The sequence below is a fragment of the Schistocerca gregaria genome, chromosome 10 (assembly GCF_023897955.1).
Source record: "Schistocerca gregaria isolate iqSchGreg1 chromosome 10, iqSchGreg1.2, whole genome shotgun sequence".
NCBI lineage: Eukaryota > Metazoa > Arthropoda > Insecta > Orthoptera > Acrididae > Schistocerca > Schistocerca gregaria.
In genome coordinates this window covers 222,696,604-222,720,182 of record NC_064929.1, presented here as the reverse complement: position 1 = coordinate 222,720,182, position 23,579 = coordinate 222,696,604, and the positions used below count along the sequence as shown (strand labels likewise).

Sequence of the window (23,579 nt, the reverse complement as noted above, 5' to 3'; positions counted from 1 at the left end):
TCTCCACAAAACATTATCTATTACACGAATATTACAGCAGGAAACACTTCTTTTAATACATTTCTGTCGTAAAGAATAACATTCGTTACATTAACTGAGCAGTCTTTCCCTTTCACGAAATAGAAACAGAACGAATCTTCTGCCGACCTCATGACGTTACCGTTTTAATGCCACAAGCACTCTCCGAAGCAGTGCACTTCTCAGAGAAAGAGCGCGTCTCTGCAAACAACTGAAAGCCCGGAAAGTGTCATAGGGCGGTAACTGGCAGTAGAGTTGTCCCATCTCGTAAAAACACCGTGTCCGTCCCCCCGATTTCTTGCAAGTGTAAACAAATTCTCACACAATATGCCTATTCCTATTTATTATCCACTTAAGAAAACTTCTACATGCAGATGACGATTATCATTCGTCGGTAACAGATACGGGTAATAACTTATCACTTTTACAAAGTGATACGTTACACTTCGAGACAAAGGAGTAACTCTGCTCACGGTGAGATCCGGTAGAACTCAACGGACTGAGCATATACGGCATCACCTACGTATGTGGCCGCCGGTGCTCAGGCAAATGCAGTGCCACATTTTGGAACGGGGCGAGGAGCACTTCAGACACACAGACTGGGACGCAGGGAGAAATCGGCAATAGCAGTACACGTTATCATGTGAGACTGAACACTTTTCAACTTTCAGAACACCGAGGCACTGTGCCGAGCAACCGTCTATCGGGAAAACATTATAAAGAAATCGGTCAAAATAAGGATTCACGACAATCCGGTGGCTGAGGACGACACGTACCAACTGTGGCACAGACTCCCACACAGGCAGGAATACGACTCGGCACCGTAACCGTCTGGCATTCGAGATACGCCCAGAACGGCCACACAGCGACGGAAACGACCGAATTGCTGCACTCACCACTGCAGCCTCACCTCTGTCCCCACCTGCTGCAGGACGGCACCCGGACACCAGTAGCCGTGTGGAGGGAGGTACACCACAGATATAAATATTACGACTCTCACAACGTCTACATACTTTCCCAAAGTACACTGAGTACTACACTATTAGAAACATTGAGGTATTTTAAAACTGCGATACAGCTGGAAACCCCAGAGGTTTTCACCGACAGTATGTGCCGGGAGGGCAAACACTCGTATCTGCTGCTACTGTCCGCCTCAACTGCCGACTACGCACAATTCGACACGCTGCCACATTTGAGAAAAGCTGAAGCCGATCCCTGTGTGGACCTCGTAGCTCCTCCTCTGTAAACTAACACACGTGGCCAGCTCCGCCCCCTCCCCCCGACCACAGAGGAAAGCGAATGCTGCCACCTTCTACTAGTTACGCTTAACTGGCTCCGTCCGGAAGTGTTACCGTGTCGGATTACCGAATACAGGAGACAGCACTATGTAATTTGCACCAAAACTGAGGTCAAAGGAAGGAATACCGAATTTTGCCCCCCCGTGAACTGTGGACCTCACCGTCAGTGGGGACGCTCGCGTGCCTCGGCGATACAGAGAAATATCTGTTGAGAGGCCGGACTAACGTGTGGTTCCTGAAGAGGGGCAGCAGTCTTTTCAGTAGTTGCAGGGGCAACAGTCTGGACGATTGACTGATCTGGCCCTGTAACACTAACCAAAACAGCCTCAATGTGCTGGTATTACGAATGGCTGACAGCGAGGGGAAACTACAGCCATAATTTTTCCAGAGGGCATGCAGCTCTGCTGTACGATTAAATGATGATGGCATCCTCTCGGGTAAAATATTGCGGACGTAAAACAGTCACCATTTGAATTTCCAGGCAGGGACTATTCAGGAGGATGTCGTTATCAGGAGAAACAAACCTGGTGTTATGTTGATTGGTGCGTAGAATGTCAGATCCCTAAACTGGGAATGTAGGTTAGAAAATTTGGAAAAGGAAACCGATAGGTTAAAGATAGAAATAGTGGGAATTAGTGAAGTTCGGTGGCACGAGGAATGAGACTTCTGGTCAGGTGAATACAGGGTTATAAATATAAAATTAAATAACAGTAACACAAGAGTAGTTTTAATAATGAATAAAAAAAATAGGAATGCGGATAAGCTACTACGATCAGCAAAGTAAATGTGTTATTGTGGCCGAGATAGACACGAAGCCCACGCCTACTACAGTAGTACAAGTTTATATGCCAACTAGCTCCGCAGATTATGAAGAGATTGAATGAATGTATGAAGCGAAAAAAGAAATTATTCAGATAGTTAAAGGAGACAAAAATTTAATAGCCACGGGGGACTGGTATTCGATTGTGGGAAAAGGAAGAGAAGGAAAAATAGTAGGTGAATATCGAATGGGGGTAAGGAAAGAAAGGGGATGCTGCCTGGTAGAATTCTGCACAGAGCATAAATTAATCGTGGCTAACACTTGGTTCAAGAATCACAAAAGAAGATTGTATGTGTGGAAGAAGTCTTGAAACACTGGAAGGTTTCAAATAGATTATATAACGGTAAGAGAAAGATTTAGGAACCAGTTTTTAAATTGTAAGACATTTCCAGTAGTGGAAGATATGGACTCTGACCACAATTTATTGGTTATGAACTGTAGATTAAAACTGAACAAACTGCAAAAAAGGTGGAAATTTAAGAGAGGTGAAACCCTGATGCACTGAAAAAAAAAAAAAAAAAAAAAAAAGATTTTTTTAGAGACTTTCAGAAAGAGTACTATGTAATGATTGGCAAGAACAGGAAAAAGAAATACAATAGAAGAAGCATGGGTAGCTTTGAGGGATGAAATAGTGAAGGAAGCAGAAGATCAAGTAGGTAAAAAGATGAGGCTAGTAACAGAAAATATATTGGGTAACAGAAGATGCACTAAAGTTAACTGATGAAAGGGGAAAATATAAAAGTGCACTAAATGAAGCAGACAAGAAAGAATACAAACTTCTCAAAAATGAGATCTACAGGAAGTGCAAAATGGCTAAGCAGGTATGGCTAGAGGACATATATAAGGATGTAAAGGCATATCTCAGTAGGGGTAAGATAGATACTGCCTATAGGAAAATTAAAGAAACCTTTGGAGAAAAGAGAACCACTTCTATCTTTAGCACAAGTGGCCAAAGACACTACTAGCTGGGGCATAGCCACTGACGGCAAGCTAACATACACCGACAAGCAACAAATATTGGCAACCCCTGCATATCGGCAACGTTGACTGGGAATTACCAGCTGCTATTACAGCCGACCAACAGGCCACAGCAGGGAAACCGACACGCCTGCTCACTGATGCACAAACAATTCCCCAACAACACCCTACACTGTGCATCCGATTTATGACCTATCATACACAAAAACGATGATAAACCTAACTGTTGAAGGTTGCTGATGTTGATCGAGAGTTCAACACCAGCATGCACCAGCAGACATCGAGTGACAGCACCGCACAATGTCAAAGATATTGACATGCATGATACCCACTACTGACAAAGCCTAAACTTCCACTACCTATCGCAGGCAGCAAGACATCTGCTACTGCTCTTACCACCCGACCTAACTATCGCAGAGATTTTTTCCCCTTGGCTCTTGCCTTGCCACCCTTTTTCCTCTTCCCTTCAAACTGCTACCCTTTGTTCCTACTACGCAATCTATTTCCAGATGAGCACGTAGTAATGGTTAACCTTAACCCAGACGTATGCAAACATTGCAGTACCCAAATCCTGCGACACCTCACTTTAATGAAAACTAACTCTTATCCAGAGATGGCAGTAGACCTGTTGAGTTGGCCATCAAGCTAGTGTGGGCTCCACCTCGGTCTAAAAAAAATGTTGTATGAATATAAAGAGCTTAGATGGAAAACCAGTCCTGAGCAAAGAAGGGAAAGCAGATAGGTGGAAGGCGTATATAGAGGGTGTACACAAGGGTGATGTACCTGAGGGCAATGTTACGGAAATGGAAGAGGACGTGGGTGAAAATGAAATGGGAGATATGATACTGCATGAAGAGTTTGACAGGGCACTGAAAGATCTAAGTCGAAACAAGGCCCCGGGAGTAGACAACATTCCATTAGAACTACTGACAGCCTTGGGAGAGCCAGTCCTGACAAAACTCTACCATCTGGTGAGCAAAATATATGAGACAGGCGAAATACCCTCTGACTTCAAGAAGAATATAATAATTCCAATCCCAAAGAAAGCAGGTGTTGACAGATGTGAAAATTACCAAACTATCAGTTTAATAAGTCACAGCTACAAAATACTAACGTGAATTCTTTACAGACCAATGGAAAAAAATGGTAGAAGCCGATCTCAGGGAAGATCGATTTGGATTCCGCAGAAATGTTGGAACACGTGAGGCACTACTGACCTTACGACTTATATTAGAAGAAAGATTAAGGAAAAGCAAACCTACGTTTCTAGCATTTGTAGACTTAGAGAAAGCTTTTGACAATGTTGACTGGAATACTCTCTTTCAAATTCTAAAGGTGTCAGGGGTAAAATACAGGGAGTGAAAGGCTATTTACAATTTGTACAGAAACCAGATGGCCGTTATAAGAGTCGAGGGGCATGAAAGGGGAGCACCCTATCCCCAATGTTATTCGATATGTATATTGAGCAAGCAATAAAGGAAACAAAAGAAGAGTTCGGAGTAGGTATTAAAATCTGTGGAGAAGAAATAAAAACTTTGAGGTTTGCCAATGACATTGTAATTCTGTCAGAGATGGCAAAGGACCAGGAAGAGCAGTTGAACGGAATGGATAGTGTCTTGAAAGTAGGATATAAGATGAACATCAACAAAAGCAAAACAAGGATAATGGAATGTAGTCGAATTAAGTCGGGTGATGCTGAGGGAATTAGATTAAGAAATGAGACACTTAAAGTAGTAAACCAGTTTTGCTATTTGGGGGACAAAGTAACTGATGATGGTCGAAGTAGAGAGGATATAAAATGTAGACTGGCAATGGCAAGAAAAGTGTTTCTGAAGAAGAGAAATTTGTTAACATTGAGTATAGATTTAAATGTCAGGATGTCTTTTCTTAAAGTATTTGTATGGACTGTAGCCGTGTATGGAAGTGAAACAAGGACAATAAACAGCGTAGACAAGAAGAGAATAGAAGCTTTCGAAATGTGGTGCTACAGAAGAATGCTGAAGATTAGATGGGTAGATCACATAACTAATGAGGAAGTACTGAATAGGATTGGGGAGAAGAGAAGTTTGTGGCACAACTTGACCAGAAGAAGGGACCGGTTGGTAGGACACATTCTGAAGCATCAAACTATCACCAATTTAGTATTGGAGGGAAATATGGAGGGCAAAAAATCGTAGAGGGAGACAAAGAGATGAATACATTAAGCAGATTGAGAAGGATGTAGGTTGCAGTGGTTATTCGTAGATGATGAAGCTTGCACAAGACAGAGTAGCATGGAGAGCTGCATCAAACCAATCTCTGGACTGAAGACCACCACCACCACCACCACCACCACGACCACCACCACCACACATGATACTAGAGTCCAGATCGACCCTGTAACCATCGCCACAAAGAACACAGCTCGAGCAGGAAATGGTTGATGGAGGAATACCTGGTTGGCAAAGTAGTCAACAGTCTGGTCCTTTATCCTCTCGATCTCCTCGCGGTGCCTCGCTACCAGCTGTTCCAGGTCAGGATATTCCCACTCTGTGCAAGTCTCCGAGTCTTTCTTGTCGACTCTACCTTCCTGCAAATGACATAATGTTTTGCAGACTTTTTTACAACAACAAAAATTTTGAAGGTAACAGTACTACAGACATCCATAAAAATGTAATAATTATATGTGAGGCTCATCGACCTAAAAGCACTTCCTTTAGGAATTAATAATGACAGAGCAACAGATGCTGTGCGACACAAATTTTTAAGTTTCAAATCCAGACTACGTACATTTACAGCACTTTCCAGAAATATAATGATCAGAAAAACCACTCGAGTAGTTACTCTTTTGTCAAGCTAACTAGCTTTGAGCTATATTTTGTCAAGTAAATGGGACAAAGCCTATTATTATTATTTATTTATTCATAACAATTATAGTGAATTCATTAGGTAACTTAATTAGGACACACACACACACACACACACACACACACACACACACACACACAGATTACTGCCTGTCACATATTAAAATAATAATCTTCGCAATATACACACTAATAATATCCTTCAAAATAATGCAACTGCTTTTATTTGTGCACTCAGTTGCATACTATTACCAGGAAAGTAGTATAAGCAATTGACACAGTTACCAGTTATGACAAACTTAGTTTTTAGTCATACAATGACAGGTTAAAATTGTTGGCTACAATCACTTGGCCCGCCTGCCCCTCCGTCCATCTGCCTGTCCACACCCCCGCCCACCCGCCCAGCTGTCCGTCCATCCACCTGTCCAACTGTCGTCTGTCTGTCTGTCTGTCGAAAACCCTTTTTCTCATCAGTAGATAGATGTATCCACTTGAAATTTATGTCAGACACTGAGGTTTGTGGTGCTTCAGTGCTGTAAAAAGTGAAGCTTTTACGCCACTACGATCAAAAGATATTGCCATTTACGTCACATATTTTGATACTGGCAAACTCACTAATTAAAACCTATAGGATACTTTACGTTGACATACAATCATGAAAATTGGCAAGAAGCAAGGTTTACAGTACAAATAATGGTAGAAATATCAGAGAAGCTTTCCTTTGTAATTATATCACACAAAAAAATATTTCTTTTTTAATCTATTATTCAATGTCAAACTTGAAAATAAAACATTCTTGAAAGTCTCAGAATCCCCGAGACCGATATCTTGCCAGTGTCAGTACAATAATAGGAAAAATTCATTGAGATTCTCAATTCCCGGAATGGATGAACTTTCTACATACATAGTAGGCTTGCACGGAACCCTCTGTGTGCAAGTCCTACTTGTAACTGCTCCATTCTTCCTTTCAGTGTTGTCGGTACGGACGTCACTGTTCTCAAACCGTGACAGATTTGTTTATGATGAATCTCAGTAGCAGATATATGTATGGTGACAGTGCAGCTAAAATATCTGGCTCTTTCAAGAGCTACCTACCTGGCATCCTTGGCTGAACATCACATATTTTTCTTACTGCTCGCTTTTGTCCAATTAATACCTTCTCTCTAAATGACGAGTTACCCGAGGAAATTATTCTGTAAGAGATTAACGAGTAGAAATATACAAAATACCTGATTAGGTCGATATGTTTGTTTCTGAGATTAGCAATAACACAAAGAGCAAAAGTAGCTGAACTTAACTGTCTGAGAAGCTCTGTAACTTTAATAAAGATGTAAACACAACATGTGGGGCATTCTTCCCTATTTACTTACTCCAGCTCATCTGTTGCATCAGTTGTGGTATGACTATTTGTTGCACAAAACTGATAGTAGAGTGTTTTTTTTATTTATTTATTTATTTTATTTTATTTTTTTTTTTTTCAAAATTTAGGGAGAGTTCATTTTCAGAGAATCACTTAATAATTCTTTACAAAATATCCTTCACCAGCTCTTATGTTATTTTCTCTCTAATGGGATTTATTATAACACTAGTACCGTCTGGAGAGAGAGAGACAGAGAGAGAGAGAGAGAGAGAGAGAGAGAGAGAGAAAGAAAAAAAGAAAACATTTTGCTTGTCGAATGTTAAATTGAAGGTCATTCGTGTACTTACAGAACAGACGTGAACCTAAAACTGGACCCTGTGGGACTCCTTTGTGATTTTCTTTTTTCCCGGCCACTACAGTTTTCTAATTTTCCGACACTGTCCGAATTATTCAGTACGTTTTGCATTCTGTTTGCTATATATGATTTATACCAGCTGTGCGTAAAGCCATCAATTCCATAAAATTAGAGTTGTTCTAAGAGAGTAACGTGAGCTACACAATGAAATACCTCGGAAAGACCTCAAAAAATACCAGCTGAAGATATGTTATTATTTAAGGCTCGTACTGTTTCATGAGTGAATGTAGGCACGGCACTCTCAAGCTACCTTTCTGGAATCCAAAGTGTGACATCCTAAGTAAATTGTTTCCACTTAAGTGTGCAACTACACTCGAATACATAACTTTTTCGAGTATTTTGGAAATGTGCCAGTACGATAATTGGTTAAGTGTGTCTTGTCACCTTTCTTATGAAGTAGTTTCACAACTACTTATTTTAATGTGTCTGCAAAAATTCCCTGTGGCAGTGAAACATTGCACATATCACTAAGGACATTACTTATTAAGTTGGAACGACTTTTCAGAATTCTGTTTGAAATTTCATCAACCTCACATGAGCTTTCATTTTTTAGAATTTTTATAACTACATTAATTTCAGTGAAGGACGCCGGTGCTACTTTCAGCTGCATAAAGTTTTGTGGATCGACATTTTTAATATATTCTCTCGCTTTTTCAACTGAACCGTTTAATCCCGTATTTGCTTTTACGATCAGAAAATGATTGTTAAAAGTAGTTGCAACTTGCGAATTATCAGCCACAGCACTGTCATTTAATTTAATTCTTACGGAATCTTGTACAGTGACTGGCTGACCTGTCTCTCGTTTGACAACGTTCTGTACAGTTTTAGCACTAGAAGTACCGGGCTTCGCCATACCCCTAATAGTACAATGTGGATCATTTCTGACCCACAGTTGGAACCCACCGTTTTATTCACATTAGGGTGGTAATTTGAGTGCCGCCATGTTGACAGTATTTTTCAGGAAGATCCCAAAGTGTAACCAAATGATAATTTGGCCACTAAAATGCACAGTACACTGTCGAATACATATTTTCAATATTTCTTTTTTTTTTTAATTTTAATTTTACATAAGAAATTCCACAGTCTTTCATCAATCATCATTAAACAATTAAGTAAAACAAAATTACAATGTTTTTCTTTATAAAAAAAGTTGCAACACAATAAAAACATATTGTTTGTGTGAGTGCTAATAGTATTTTTAACTTTTACATACAAGTTAAGTACCGAGAATTTGTGAAAGATTCTAAAACACAGCAGGTGACTAAAATGCTCCGTGCGTTTTCTCGCTTATTGTGATCGAGGAATTAAAACGTAAGAAGAAAGAACTTCAGTCTGTAATTATAAATATTTCGAAATATATAGAAACACCGACTTGACAGAGCTGCTCACAGTTCAGACATTCAACAAGGGTTTTTGCTTGGCAACTTTTGCACACACATTTTTTGTACTTTAAGCACATGCTTGATGTTTTATTCCCCTCTGTTGTTTTTTGTTTGCAGGAAACCGAATCTGATAACTCCTTCTATTTCCATATTAGCCAGTGCCAGTATCGAGTAGCTGCAAGGGGGAATTGGCTCCTCTTTGCAGTTTGTAGAGGGCAGCAAGCTCACCTGCTGCTCCGAGGATAAAGTCTCGCTGAGAAATCTTAGAGCTAAGTAATTTAAAAATTGTGCGTGTGACAAGGTCAAAAATATTGTAAAAGACATGCCGGCCTGGACACTGTAGTGTCTAGCCATTTGGTCAACTATATAGACTCCACTCTTAGTTTCATTATAAAACATCACCGTTTCTGTAGTTTCTTCTCAGTATCCTCATTCATCTGACATCCAGCACACACATTGCTCAGAAAAAGTTTTTTTTTTTTTTTTTGTCCCCCCCCCCCTTGGTATGCCGTGAGAAGATTGTCACCCAATTTGCACGTTCGTTTTCTTAAATGCACCATTTCCAATTGGTGTCGCTGGAGGTACCTCTTTGGGTGATCTCCAGAGAGTGCCAGCTAAACTTGTTGCTTTTTGTTTCAGTTCATCTGCCAGTTTCACAGAGGTGAAGAAGTTGTCAGTCGTAATGTTCCGTAGGGGTGACATGCCCGATATCTGTTGCCGTGTAAGAGAACTATTGGCAGTGCCCCAGACAGCTATGTAGGAGGGATGGGGACGCAGCCTTCCCACTATATAATACGTTACTCTATAACTTCCCAGTGTCACTCCGTAGGTCTGCATGAAGCCAGTCCGTATAATACTGATATAAAGTATAGCCTGACGTCTGAATTCTCTGTATTTTGCATTCTTTTTGGCACAAAGTGTTGTAATTTACTCCAACATCTAGTGAGTAATGTCAAGGCACACTCAGAAACTATTTAGTGTCTGAAATTGGTGTTACCGGTATCAAATTGCATTAAAACGTGTACAGGTAAAAATTGACCCACTTGGTACAACTTGTATAACAGATAAATTTTTCATACTTCTAGGAGGGATAGAGGGATGAAATTTTGGCGAACTGTACAATCCCATATATGATGAAAAGTCACGGGAGCATTTGGTCCTGCAACGATTATGGACGGGGGTAGAACCCTTGAAAAACCTTCGGGGGTCAAAAATAAATCACATGGTACTTCTAGTGTTCACCTTATTGTCTGCATTATTTATTGCTTTCAGGACATGCATACTTATGGATATTTTAATGCCTTTCCTTAAAATATTAAATATTTTTTGTAGTGTGCGCTTAATGTCGGATATTGACTTACTCCGGCCTTTACATAAATTTTCCTCTTCCTCTTACATGAGCTCTGAATTCCCTTAGTTGTCTACAGCTTACTTGTTTTTCACTTATGGATGGGTTTTCAGAAAAGAAAGTTTCAAATATTGATAGAAATTAACTGTGGAATAAACTGAATTTGATGTTAGCATCACTCTCTACTTATACCTCACACCCTACCACCCCTTGAAGCTTACTGTTGAAACACTATATCCTGTTCTCATTAATAAGTCTCACTGCTTTGTATGCCTCAGGGTTGTGACATGCCATACTGTTTATTTCTGTTAATTGTGCATCATGATCAAATAGTTCATTAGCAATTGAGTACACATTAACTGTTACAGCCTGTGTGTTATATATAAAAATGTTATCAATCGGTGTCCTACTATTTTGCTGGACAAAAGCTCGAAAACTGACTACTGAAATTTCATCGAAACACCCAAATAATAATTCTAGTTCATTTTTGTTTTGTTTGTATCTTTTAAGAAAGCTCAATAATGCATCTAGATTTCTCTTAAATAACTGAAAATTTCCTGGAGGGCATACATAGACAGATACAATTATTAGAGAAGTATTCCGCTGTAACAACTCTCATGCACAAACTTATATGTTTTGATCAACTATTCGTTACAATATTTTTGTCTTTGTGTCCAACATTTATATGTGTTGCAACTCCTCCTTTTTCCGTGTTATCTCTACACCAAAACTATGCAAGTTCTATACTCCCTGATATTTAACTACTCCATGCCTGTGGCTACACGGTGCTCAAAGAGGCACACAACATCTGGAGTGACAGAATTTTTCACATCTTCTAGGCATACAGAGAGCTCACATATCTTGTTTTTCAACTGTCTAATGTTCTGATGAAGCAAATTAATGTTATTTTTCTGCAAACTGTTACACATACTACAGTCTCTTATTGCTCTAATTTCTTGGTACGATGCTACATTATCCCTGCCCTCCTCTGTGGAGCAGAAACTTGGCCAATTAAAGCAGTTTCTGTAAAAAGGTTAGAAGCAACAGAAATGTGGTTCTCGCATCGATTACTAAAAATATCACGGATTGAGAAAGTGAGCAATGCTGAAGTGCTGCGTAAATCTGGAGTGGATAGAGAACTGTTGGGGGCAATTAAAACGAGGAAGACATCGTACCTGGGGCACATTACGAGAGGAAAGAAATATGAACTTCTGCCATTAATTCTAGATGGCAGAATAGAAGGAAAGTGCCCACCAGGTAGAAAGAAGCAATCTCGGTCACAGAATATCGAGACACGAAGTGGTATCGACCACTTCGAAGAGCCGGTTCGAGAAGCTAGGGAACGTCGCCTGCGAGTAGCCGACGCACTACAACTGTACGTCACCGAGAAGAAAAGAAGAACTTCTTTCAATACTCTCGGACTGTAACCTGACTATAACCCACTGACTGTGCCCCTTTGATTACAGTAATCACATTGATTTTGTCTAGTGTGCTCGTGAACACCTCCCCAAACTATCTGCAACACGCTCAGCTAACCTTTCCTTCCCCCTCCTATTTAGATGCAGGCCACGATTAGTGTATCCCCATTTCACAATTGCAGCAACAGGCACGGCTCAGTTACGAGAGTCAACAGCAATTCACTCAGCTCTCTGTTCACACGTCTAACAGCTGCATTAGACCACGACCAGCTACGTCACTGGAAAAACCTCGATGAACTCCCCATAAGTGTGTGCTGTTGCTGATTCTATTTCCTCCAGATCACCTCTGATACTACAGTCTAAGTTGTTAGCCACACTGTTTCCTGCTCCTCATATTATAAGTGCCTTATCCTCACAGTAAAATTTCTGAAGGAGGCCCCTATCTTCTTTGTCACCCGGCTAAGCTCAGTCCTAGCTTTCACGACACTTGTGGCACGGTATTCTACACCCAGCTTTTCCTGTAGCAACTGGCCGACACATCTCCACATCTCCTGTGACTGCTTCGTGGTAGTGAGACCCTTTCCTTTCTACGTGAATTTTCTACCATCCCAGCAATCGAGTCGTTCCTACGGGTCCGTTGCACTGTATTAAGCTCAAACACTGGCTGAGGCTCTTCCCCTACTTTAGACAAGTGGTCAAACTGATTGTTAACTAGAATTTGGAAAGTGATTCTGCAGTTTTCTCCTTTTGCCTATTACTTGTCACTTTTCCCCAGCTTCCATTCTCTTCTTCCCCCTTCAACCCACCTAACTCAAAATACGCCTTTTATAATTCCATCTGGGTAGCACAAATCTTTCTATTCAGTTCCACAATTTTCTCATCTCGACTACGTAATCTACACCGTCATGGAAGAGCCCCGTCCGACACATTTTAGCTTTCCCACTGCATTATCCCGAGTGAAACATCGAGCCACACTTCCGATACTTCTCCCGTGCCTTAATCTACAGCAACGTCCACATTTGTCGTGCATCACACTACACTTACAGTACACTAAAAAACAGAATGACACACTTAAAGTCTGATAATGTAATCGTCAGTAAAAATTTATCTATCGGTGAATCGTGCAGCTAACTTCCACGTGGCAGGCAGATGTACAATAACACAATCACAGTTCGTCAAATGTAGCCAGTACGAGAAACTACGTAAATGAAAACTGTAGAAGCACGATATTTTCTAACACCACTCTTAAACTGACATTATGAACAGTACCGTTACGAATCCAAAACAACACAATTAGATGGCAAATGTAAGTTAATGTCAGTTTATAAAAACCTCACTGTCATTCACTGAACGTCAGTTTTACATTAAAAAAACAAAAGAAGACTTTAAGAAGCACGATATTTGTTGCAACAGTACTGAAAAGATGCAATCCAGAAATTGCAGACAGCACTGCACTGTAATCAAAACAACTCTTAATGCTCTGCCACTGCTGGTATTTAATACCAAGTGAGACAGAATAAAAAGAGAGGGAGATGGGAGAAAAGGAAGGACAGGAAAAGGAAAAGAACACTGACATGATAAGTGAGAAAGGGAGATGAGAGAATGAGTGAAATGGGATGGGTTCAAATGGGGTGAAAGAGAGAGAAGTACAGTCCCTCAACAGCGAGGCCCATCCCCATCACTTCTCATCTCACAGGAAAGGAATTCTAGTTCCACTGCTGTAAGCAGCTGATGATTTACGGCTTTTCGATATTCTCGAGAAGTCACGTTTCTCATTGCACAGGAGGCTCGGCAGTGCGTGCAGAAGGCAGCCGCACCCACCTGCAGCCTGTCGGCGAGCTGCTCGCAGAGGCCGCGCGCGGCTGTCAGCTCCGCCGTCAGCTTCACGGAGACCTCCGCGGCGCGCCTCTCGGACTCAGCCACGTGCCGCTCCACCTCCTCCAGCCTCTCCCTGAGCCGGGCCGCCTCCTCGGCATCGCAGCCACTCGCCCCCGCTCCCGCCTCCACCTCCGCCCGGCACGCCGCCAGCTCCTGTTGCAGAGACTCCTCCCGCTGCCGTGCAGCACCGCACTCCGCTACAGCTCGCGCCAATTCTCCAGTCAGCCTCTCCGTCTGCACCGTTAAATTTCGAGTTTGTAAATTAATCACATTTACGGTACAAATGGCATTGAAGCTATTTTTCATTGCCAAAAGTCGACAGACGTAACGCACACTAGTCATAAAGCTGCCATTTCAGGTGCACCGAAATCTTCCATAATTAACTTTCTCTCTACAAATGGGTGTACAGTACTTTAAAATTTCCCGTCAAATTAACTGCGTGTCGAATCGGAACCCAGGCCCGAGGCGTACGTGTTACAGTATTTTTCCCTGAGAAAATGTACTGTAATTGTAAAACTGATCCGTTCCATAGCGCAGTGAGAGGTCACACTTACGGTTCGTGAAATATGCCACTACTAGTTAGTAGTTAGACTAACATTATAAACTACCACACAGACATACTCGAGTTAAAAGTTTCAACATTCGTGTAATCGCACAGTATTAAAATACAGTCGGTGGTGGACCAGACTTTATAATTGAAAAAGAGACACCGAGAATTTGTGTACGGTAAAGTAAAGTTGTACCAGATACCTGGCAGACCTGCTAAATTTTAACAGTTTGCGGCCAGACAAAAGTTTTAACTGTAGCCCAAATATACTTACGTGATAAGAGATACCATACAACTGCTGCAGACGTGAAAATGTGCAGAAAAAAAAATAAAATCATATTCTAATTTGAACAATGACAGTCAGTTCAACAGTTTTTAATGGTTCAGAAAATTTGTGTCAGGTGCTAAAGCCACTGCATCTATGAAATTGGAATTTTAGTTTTGAAAATCGTATTCATCTTACGTAACCCAAGTGGGGTACTAGGTCAGTGCAGAAGACCTGCACCAGACTGGTTTCGGGGACTTCAGATTGTCGGAAAACTGTAAAATTTACCTTTAATTTTTCCTTTCATTCATTTCATTTGTTGTGTATATTTTTTTGTTTGTAGCTGTCAGTATACCACGACTCTGCAGTTTTTCGGAGTATCACAATACCACGAAATTCAAAAATCGATAAATAAACTCGTTTAATAACTGGAAGGTATACTACATTCCATCGAGCAATTATTTTAGCGCTTTAGAAAATTAATGAGACAATGAAGAGTCGTCAGTTTGCTAATAGAGTAATGTGTGAATGGAATAAATTGTAGAAGAGCGGCAGAGTTTGACTGAATGCAGGAGGTCAGAGTGGTGCAGGTTCCAGCAGTTATGCAGACGTGAAGGGGCGAGGCGAGCTGCACCAGACTGGACAACAATGCGATCAACATCAAAAACACAGATAGGCAGGCAAAATAAACGAAAACCTCATCTCGAAACCTCATCCGGACTCACGCAGCTTCCCTCGGGATACTTTTGTGCCGCAGCCTCGCTGCCGGCAAATTGGACCTCACGCGCACTCCGCGTCTGTTCTCGTAGTCGGCACAGCCGAACACCGCAGTGCCTTCAGTGGGGCTAGTTTGGGTCCGAGTTTTGGGATGCGTGGCGACAGTCAGGGCGCAAAATGCGAACCGGCTCGGTACCGTGGACGGCGGGGTTCTTAGCGGGCGGTGACGGTACGGGTCAGATGCACCCATTTCACTGTCTCCGGGCTATGTGGGTGAGCGGTGAGGTGGTGCTGTCCACTTCTGCACTGGCCACGAGTTCAGGCAGCCGAAATGCTCGTTCAAACCGATGGGTATACAATCGAATTGTGTATCTGAATCCCCCTGGCGATAAATGCTCACTTGTGTAACCTAGTTGTGCAGCCGATTCTGGAGGGAACTGTCCATCCGGTGCAATCTTTACTCTCATCAAGAATTTCATCTGGAGTGCTTATATTTTGCTATCGTCTTTCTTTATATTTATCTAATTCCCACTCCCATTTAACAGTAATGGTAGTCCCACAGTTTTAAAAAAATTATTGTAGTTTCGTTTTGGGTTTTGAAGTTGACAGTTCTGTTTACTGTTTTGTATATTTCATGAGATTTCTGGAACTTATCTATGTAATGACCATAATGATAATTTTTCTTACATCCCCAATATTTAAAATCTGTCACCTGCTCAATTATTTCAGTGCTAATTACTATCATCAACAATACTGGGCATTTACCTTGAAATGCTGTAATATTTGTCTTACGAGTGATCATATCTCTTTTTCTCAACGCACACTAATTGTACAGGTATGAATGAGGTATTGTTAAAAAAACAGAACAAAAGAGCTGTCAGGAAATGAGCTTTCAGAGAGCAAAACCTTCATAGTAAACACACACACACACACACACACACACACACACACACACACACACTCTTGTGTTTTGTCTGTTGTATAATTCCTACAAAGGCTTTGTTGGCAGAAAGCTCCCTTTCTGGCAGTCTTTCAGTTGTCCCAATCTGCTACTCAGCATCTCCACAATATGGTGAGTAGCAACTATCCTTTTCACAATATTGTTACATTTCATCCGGGATTTTCCACTGTTTGATTTTGCATCATTAGAAATATTTTTTAACTGGCTTCTGACATTGCATAGTGATTTTACACTAGCTTCATACTTGTATTTTGTGAAGAGACTCCCTTTTCATATTATCGTATTACAAATACCATTTCATTTGTTTTAAAGTACCTATTACTTGGATAACATGCATACAGCAGGGTCACAGATAAAAACTGCAATCACTGCGGTAGTTCACTATCTCTGCCTGTTGTACAAGTTGACTTTTCTAAATGAGTAAATTTCCTGAAAACACAAACATACTTGTCACTGAATGTCAAACTGTGAGTTAGATATTGCTACTACAACCTAACGCGATACCCGTATTTGAATTTTGTTCAAAATTACGTGCGTCGAAATGCATATACCGGGGTGGGACGTTTCATAAATTCGGGAAAATTGTTTCGAGTCATTCGGTTCATTTTTAAGAATGTTTTTGCTTCATTCTTACAAGTACCCTCACCCCTACAGCTACAGTTATTCCACATACTGTCTGTATCAAAAACTATAAAAATGTGAAAGTTTCGTACAGGTTCTCCGTATTTTACGAGTTTGTACAAAATAAACTGTTTAACACTACACAGAAAGATATGCAATTCGAAATGCAAAGAATAACAAAAGAACGTGTGTAGGAATTTCAGCTAAACTCGGTACAATAGCATTTACTATACAGAAAAACAATCGTCAGAAGACACATGCGGCATCTGCGAGGTACGAGGGGGTCAGCAGTGACCCGGGAATGTCTGAAAACATCTGCCGTAGGCCCGAGAGCCAGAAGTCCCAGCTAACTCGCGACCGTCCAGACGACACGTTGCCCCTCCCGCAGAGCAGGAGTGTGTGGTAACTGTACGCGTCCAGCCGGCGGCAGGTGATCGCAGCCCGCCCGCCCGCCCACACTCACCTCCGCCTCCAGAGCAGCCGCGCGCCTCCCCGCCTCCCGCCGCTCCTCTGAGCGCACTGACTGCCACGCCTCTGACACCAGCTGCCCCTCCTCGACCTTCACTTCTTCCTGCGACTGCGACGCATCTTTCAGCCTCTGCTTGTACTGAACTATTTCTGCTTCCAGGGACTCTCTCTTTTCTGGTAGGGACAAAAATGAATAGAAACAATAATGAAGTGAGATGTATTTATCTATACTAATACTAATAATATATAACTAATAACTGTAAATATAAGTGTGTGTGAGGGGGGGGGGGGGGTTTCCACATGTAACTTGAGAGCAGCTTGAGGCAATATACAGGCTTCATTTCATCAAAATCATATCACAGAAAAAAGAGATACCGTAATTTAAAGTTTTATAAATCTGCTCAGCTTAGAACATTAGATGTTTACAAGGTGTAGAAGTATGAAACCATAATTTGGTTTCAATAATCATATCTGTTGAAACTGATAAACAATATTATATTCAAAATAATCTCCATTGCGATTTATACATTTCTCCCACCTCTCCAGCAGGCTATGAATGCCACAGCAAAAACACAGTTCTTCTTTTGAAGCGAACCAGTCAGTGAGCCATTTTGGTACATTTTCGTACAATCTGAAGTGTCGTTCAGTGGGAACGTGTCCCAGTGGTGCAAACAGACAATAATCGGGTGGAGCTGAGCCTAGAGAACAAGCTGTGTGCCCTAGTATTTCCCAACTGAACACCTCGATCGTTTCTCTGACCCGTTTTGCCGTGTGTGATCGTGCGTTATTGTGGAATAACTGTCTGTCACCTTTTTCCATAGTCCAGTCACTTTTCACATAATGCTCTATTTAAATCGATCGTCTGTTGTCTGTAGCGATCGGTGTTAACGGTTTCACTAGGTTTTGGCATCTTGTAATACGCTACACCCTTCTTATTCCACCAAACACTAAGCACTGTCTCCTTTCCGAAGCGATTTGGTCTCGCAGTGGTTGCCGACGGTTTGCCCAGATTCACCTACAATTTATGACACTTAGGAATTTCAACGACGGAGAAACGACTTTCTGTCCACAAATTGTAGTTCGTACGCACAAAATTCGACACGTTTACGTGTTCGAAACAGATGCCGACGTACAGAAGTCTGGTTACCGCGTGTCAACGTTTATCGTCTGCCGTTACGGGAAGCAGATGGCACTGCAGATGCGGTCTCACGGGCCTTACACTGATGGCTAGCACAATCTATAGGGAAATTCCAGTTTCATACTTCTACACCTGGTACCTCAGTGACGACTTAGTATACTAGAGAACCATTAGAAGGCGCTGTCGGGTTTTTTTTCCTCGACAGATCTATTTTCGGAAATCTCCACCAGTGACCACAATCTTATCTTTACGAATGCAAACGACCAATGAACTTACTCCGGTACAATAATACAGATTTACTGATTTTGCATTGTGTATTTAAAACTTTATAAAATTGCTTTCCTTCTTTCAATAGATTTTATTAATAGTTAAGAAAAGCATATTTACTGACAAAGTAATCCTACAAGGTTTCCATTTGTTTGTAACGATTCCGGTACAGAACCATAAAATGAGACAGTATGCAAAGGCGCTTCTTTAACTTTCGGTGCAAAGTACAGGCGTATAGCTAGCGCATAACGAACACTACGTGATGTAAAATATCTGGAAGCTACTACATAATGCAGACTCGACCGTTGTAATGAGGGGGAGACCTGCCAGTATAAAAGGAGGCAGGGGAGTACTGTAATAACAGAGGAGAAGTAACAGCAGAATGACTCACTCAGGGAAGGTCAATGAATTTGAACGTGAACCGGTCATCGGATCTCACCAGAGTAACGAGGGCACCACGGACATTTTGTCGTTCAAAAGCTGCCCCAGTCACCTGTCGCCGATGTTACCGTCGAGTACAAATGTCGAGGTAGAACGCGAGGCAGCCGTCGTCTACTGACGTAGAGAACGTACTGCATTGTGAAACACTGTACAAAATCAGTCGAAAGCACTATTAGTGATTTACTACGAGCTACCGGCAATCCAGCTAGCACAACAACGCCGTGAGCTAAAAAGAATGGGGTGCAGAGCGGCTGTTCACAAGTCGCACACTTCTGTAGTCGGAGGTCTGTGGTGCACAGAGTGACACTGCCGGACAGCGGAAAACTGGAAACGAAAAGTTGGGCACCGATGACGGTACAATCTGAAGCAGTTTCATGGAAGTGTGTGATTTTGGAAAATCCCTGGAGTAATTTACCTGCCACTGCGTGTAGAGTCAGCAGTGAAGTGGTTAGGGTGGGGTCCCCTTTCTGTACTTAAGAAAATGCTACACTTGGAAGGATACGAATAGTGAGAGGAGATGGGAAGCCATTTAAAGAAAGATAGGATCGGGAGGAGACTGACGGGAGATGGGGGGAGGGGAGTACAGGGACACAGAGACTGTGAAGCTAATGTAGCAGCATACGCATATCCTCCTAACCGTGTACCGTTTACAGTAGAGGAACAGTTCGGAGACGGCGACCGACGTACCGGCGTGACGGTACACTCTGTCGTAGAGGGGCATCTACGAGAGGTTAGCGGATAGTACCGGTCCCGAAACGGACTGGCTGGTCCGAAGTCCCGACCCGAACCAGACGTAGCACGTTCGGGAAGGAACCCGGCTTTCGACGTCGTCACCTTTTCCCGATTCAGCTCTCGAGAAAGATGGAGCCGCCGTTCCTTCGCGGACGTTCGTACACCTCGCCGATAGCCCCAGGCGGAGTTCGAAGTGTCGCAGAGGCAGACGGTCAAAGCCGCATCGGGCCGCCAGCGCACTCACCTGCCAGCTGCGCGAGCTCCCTCTGCAGTGAGGCTGCGCGCCCGCGGCTCTCCCGCAGTTCCGCCTGCCGCCGGCACAGCTCCTCCGTTAGGCCCTCCGTGCGGCCCTCCAGGAACGACGCCCGCTGCCGCAGGGCCTCGCACGAGGCGCAGCCGTCGCCCTGCGGGACAGAACGTGTACCGCACTCGTCTCCTTTCTCCTAATTGAATACAGGTGAGAACACTTCTGAGGTAACGTAATACAGGTTACGGTGATTTAATTTCTATTCGAGTACTCTCAATTGCTCAGTCTGTGATTACGTAAAAATTGTGCTCGACAGACAGCTTTTTTTTCGTTCAAGTCGAGGAGACGTGCGAGGCAACATTCTCGAGGGAAAGAGGAGAGACGTTACAGCCTGCAGAAGAATGAAACACAATTTCTGTACGGTAAGCGTATTGGGTGACAGCAAAAATATTTTTTTTAATGAAGTAGATTGAGAAGAAGCAGAGGAAAATGTTCATTACGTGGACAAGTGTATCCAAAATTAAAGTTCGAAGTTTCTGGGCGATTGTTTGCCGTACACAAACAAAAATCCAGAGCCTCTTCCCCACCGAGCTACACGGACGAGACCGACGAGACCTGCCCTCGCGGCTCTGTGTCTACTACAACTTCTCTCCTACCTCCCAAACATCAAACGAGTTCTCCTACACATACTTCCAGAATCGCACTCCCGGAAGGAAGGATCCGGGGGAGAAATGACTCGGGTGTGAGTACCGGGCACAGGTCTCGAGTCACATCCACACAGCTACGTCGGCAGGACTCGTGGGCTCGAGTTCCGTCATTCTGCTAAGTTTCCACCTGCCGGGAAGTTTCCGAACCGCATATACATTTTGGCACGGTCGACAACTGTTACAGAAAATTGAACTTCTTCCCAGGGTACACCTGCCAGCAGGGACTGTCGGACTAGGGAATGCAGTCCGCGCCGGGAGAGGTGTGACCGAGGTGCGAGAGGCGCGACCTGAGGGCCCGAGTGGGCGATTCCGGAACGGCCGATGAGGGCCAGTCATCACGGAGGGGGTGGGGCATCCTCCATAGTTCGGCCACAGGTCGCACACACGTATGTTACTGCAGTGCTTGTGGACTGTTACAAAAGTGTTTTTTACATTGCTGTTGATAATACCTGCAAAATAAAGTGCTCTCTCCCTTTTTTTTGTGAACACTATAAATCTGAATCAGTGATGAGAGTGTATAGACGTACAAATGTTGACCCAATCTATGAGAATATTGTCTCTGGATCCCATTTACTGTAATTGTAGCCGATCAAATTGTGGAGGTAACGCTCGCCCTGGATACAGTTTAGCGTTGGCCGTTCGACCCGGTGGACAGCTCCCCCTGTCCCCCTCCTCTGCCAACTTCTGCCCCTTTCCTTTTCCTGCATCTGCTGATTATAATTGTAATAATGTACTGTTTTTCTGGGACATTAATTACTTCACTAAACACATCTACACTACTAAACAACCAATCTTGCGTGCAGTTGCAGCTGCTGGTTTCCTACGTAACGGATCCCGAGGGCAACGACAATAAGATATTTTAATATTTTATGTAATTATGGACCTCATATAAAAAATTAATCTGGAGGTAGCATACCTCACAGCACAGACTACAATCGTTCAGCATTTGAGAATCAGAGCACTTAGGAAATTCCGACAAACATTGCACAGTAATTTCCAATCTTTTAAAAACTTATCTCCCGCAACTATAAAAAGATTATCAATTACTAGTTTTGTTGCTCTTGCAGTGAAACTTCACATCGGGAATGAAATTTTAATTTATTATTTCTTTGCTATTGCCTTTTATGCAGGAAATTTTGCAGACTGTATCAGTAGGTACTACACAATGTATCTTAAAAATTATATTAACGTGAGACACACGATTCTTTAAAGAACTGGGGGTTGTGGGCTTACGTGCCACTGCTATACAGCATCTCCATTTCTTTTAAAGTGCAATAGGTGGCATTTGGCTTAGTTTCACCACAATTACGAGGAGTGCTCAGAAAATTTTGAGCTCGGTCACTTCAGAAAAACCAGTTACACGACAAATGTTTTGCCCATTTGCTCATACACCTCTGCAGACCGAGTGCACGACGAAATTCCCGTGGCGCAGTACGCCATTAGAGGATACGGCACAGTTCTCGGCCGTGACGGAATTGCGTCACGTGCGCGAGATTACTCGTCAGTTCCGCTAGCGACGTGCTGAAGTACTTCCACGTTTGGCAGAACTGCGACACGTACCTGTGACTGTACAAAACACTGACTGATTAACTAAGTTGCTTTTCGAAGGTGACATTTAAGACTCTACAAATAACCTTCACATATTTGGAAATGCCCAATAAATCTTGTCGCACGACAAACTGTCGTCAGTATTGGTTGTGCGGACTCTTTTGACAGTGATAGAGCTGACAGCAACAGGTCCACTAGAGCAGTTACTCGTCACCAGCTAACGAACGATCTGTCACACAGACACACAGAGACACAGAGACAGCCATACTGACCTCTGCTCTATTTCAAACAGAGACACACTCGGCACTACCAATGTAGAACAGAGCACTCCGTTATCAGTGATAGGGTCCATTTTCAGGGTGAAAAAACCAAGAGGTCACACTAATAGTGTTTGAGGCTACAGATCAAAGAAAAAGCTCCTCAAACAGAGAAACAATCCCACACGAAAGAGATACCGAACGCTTACGGAGTGGAAGTGGGCCGACACTCGATACGAGAGAGACGGCAAGCGGGAACGGCATTCGGAGGTATTTTTGCCTAGTAATGGGCTCCTCACGTGCTCGGAGTGACAACCGTTTCAGAATATGACAGAAGAATGGGAAGGCAGCAGCTCATACGTTACCCACCCCGGGAACTGGAGACGGCAACGGGCTCGCCGTGGCCTGCACCGACACAGAGCAGGTCTCTGGCTGCTTACTGTCCTCGGCCGCCACCGCTGCTATCGCAGCTTCCTTTGCTGTAAAAAAGAGAAAAAAACGTTGTGTTAAGCTAAAAACTGCCAACCTTCTCTCTCCTCCTCCACTCCCAAATACACAAAAAGAGGGTTGTTTTGCAGGAGGAGACCAAACAGTGAGGTCATCTATCTCATCGGATTAGGGAGGAATGGGGAAGAAAGTTGGTCGTGTCCTTTCTGTAGGAACCATCCCGCCATTTGCCTGAAGTGGCCAGGGTCAGGGGCAGGGTCAGGGGCAGGGGCAGGGGCAGGGGCAGGGGCAGGGGCAGGGGCAGGGGCAGGGTCAGGGTCAGGGTCAGGGTCAGGGTCAGGGTCAGGGTCAGGGTCAGGGTCAGGGTCAGGGTCAGGGTCAGGGTCAGGGTCAGGGGCAGGGGCACGGGCAGGGGCAGGGGCAGGGGCAGGGGCAGGGGCAGGGGCAGGGGCAGG

General features: G+C 43.1%; 1 protein-coding gene across 4 annotated transcripts in view; it reads right to left on the bottom strand.

Moving 5' to 3' along the window:
• The window catches only part of LOC126293555 (plectin-like), a 210,774-nt gene that overhangs the window by 33,632 nt on the left and 153,563 nt on the right, over positions 1 to 23,579 (bottom strand). For all 4 annotated transcript variants that reach the window (XM_049986828.1, XM_049986830.1, XM_049986829.1 and 1 more), the window contains 5 exons: positions 23,047 to 23,156; positions 20,163 to 20,322; positions 17,336 to 17,514; positions 13,705 to 13,995; positions 5,549 to 5,683 (listed from right to left, as the gene is read on the bottom strand). In XM_049986828.1, the coding sequence (XP_049842785.1) occupies positions 5,549 to 5,683; positions 13,705 to 13,995; positions 17,336 to 17,514; positions 20,163 to 20,322; positions 23,047 to 23,156 (875 nt within the window). The remainder of the gene's footprint in view (positions 1 to 5,548; positions 5,684 to 13,704; positions 13,996 to 17,335; positions 17,515 to 20,162; positions 20,323 to 23,046; positions 23,157 to 23,579) is intronic.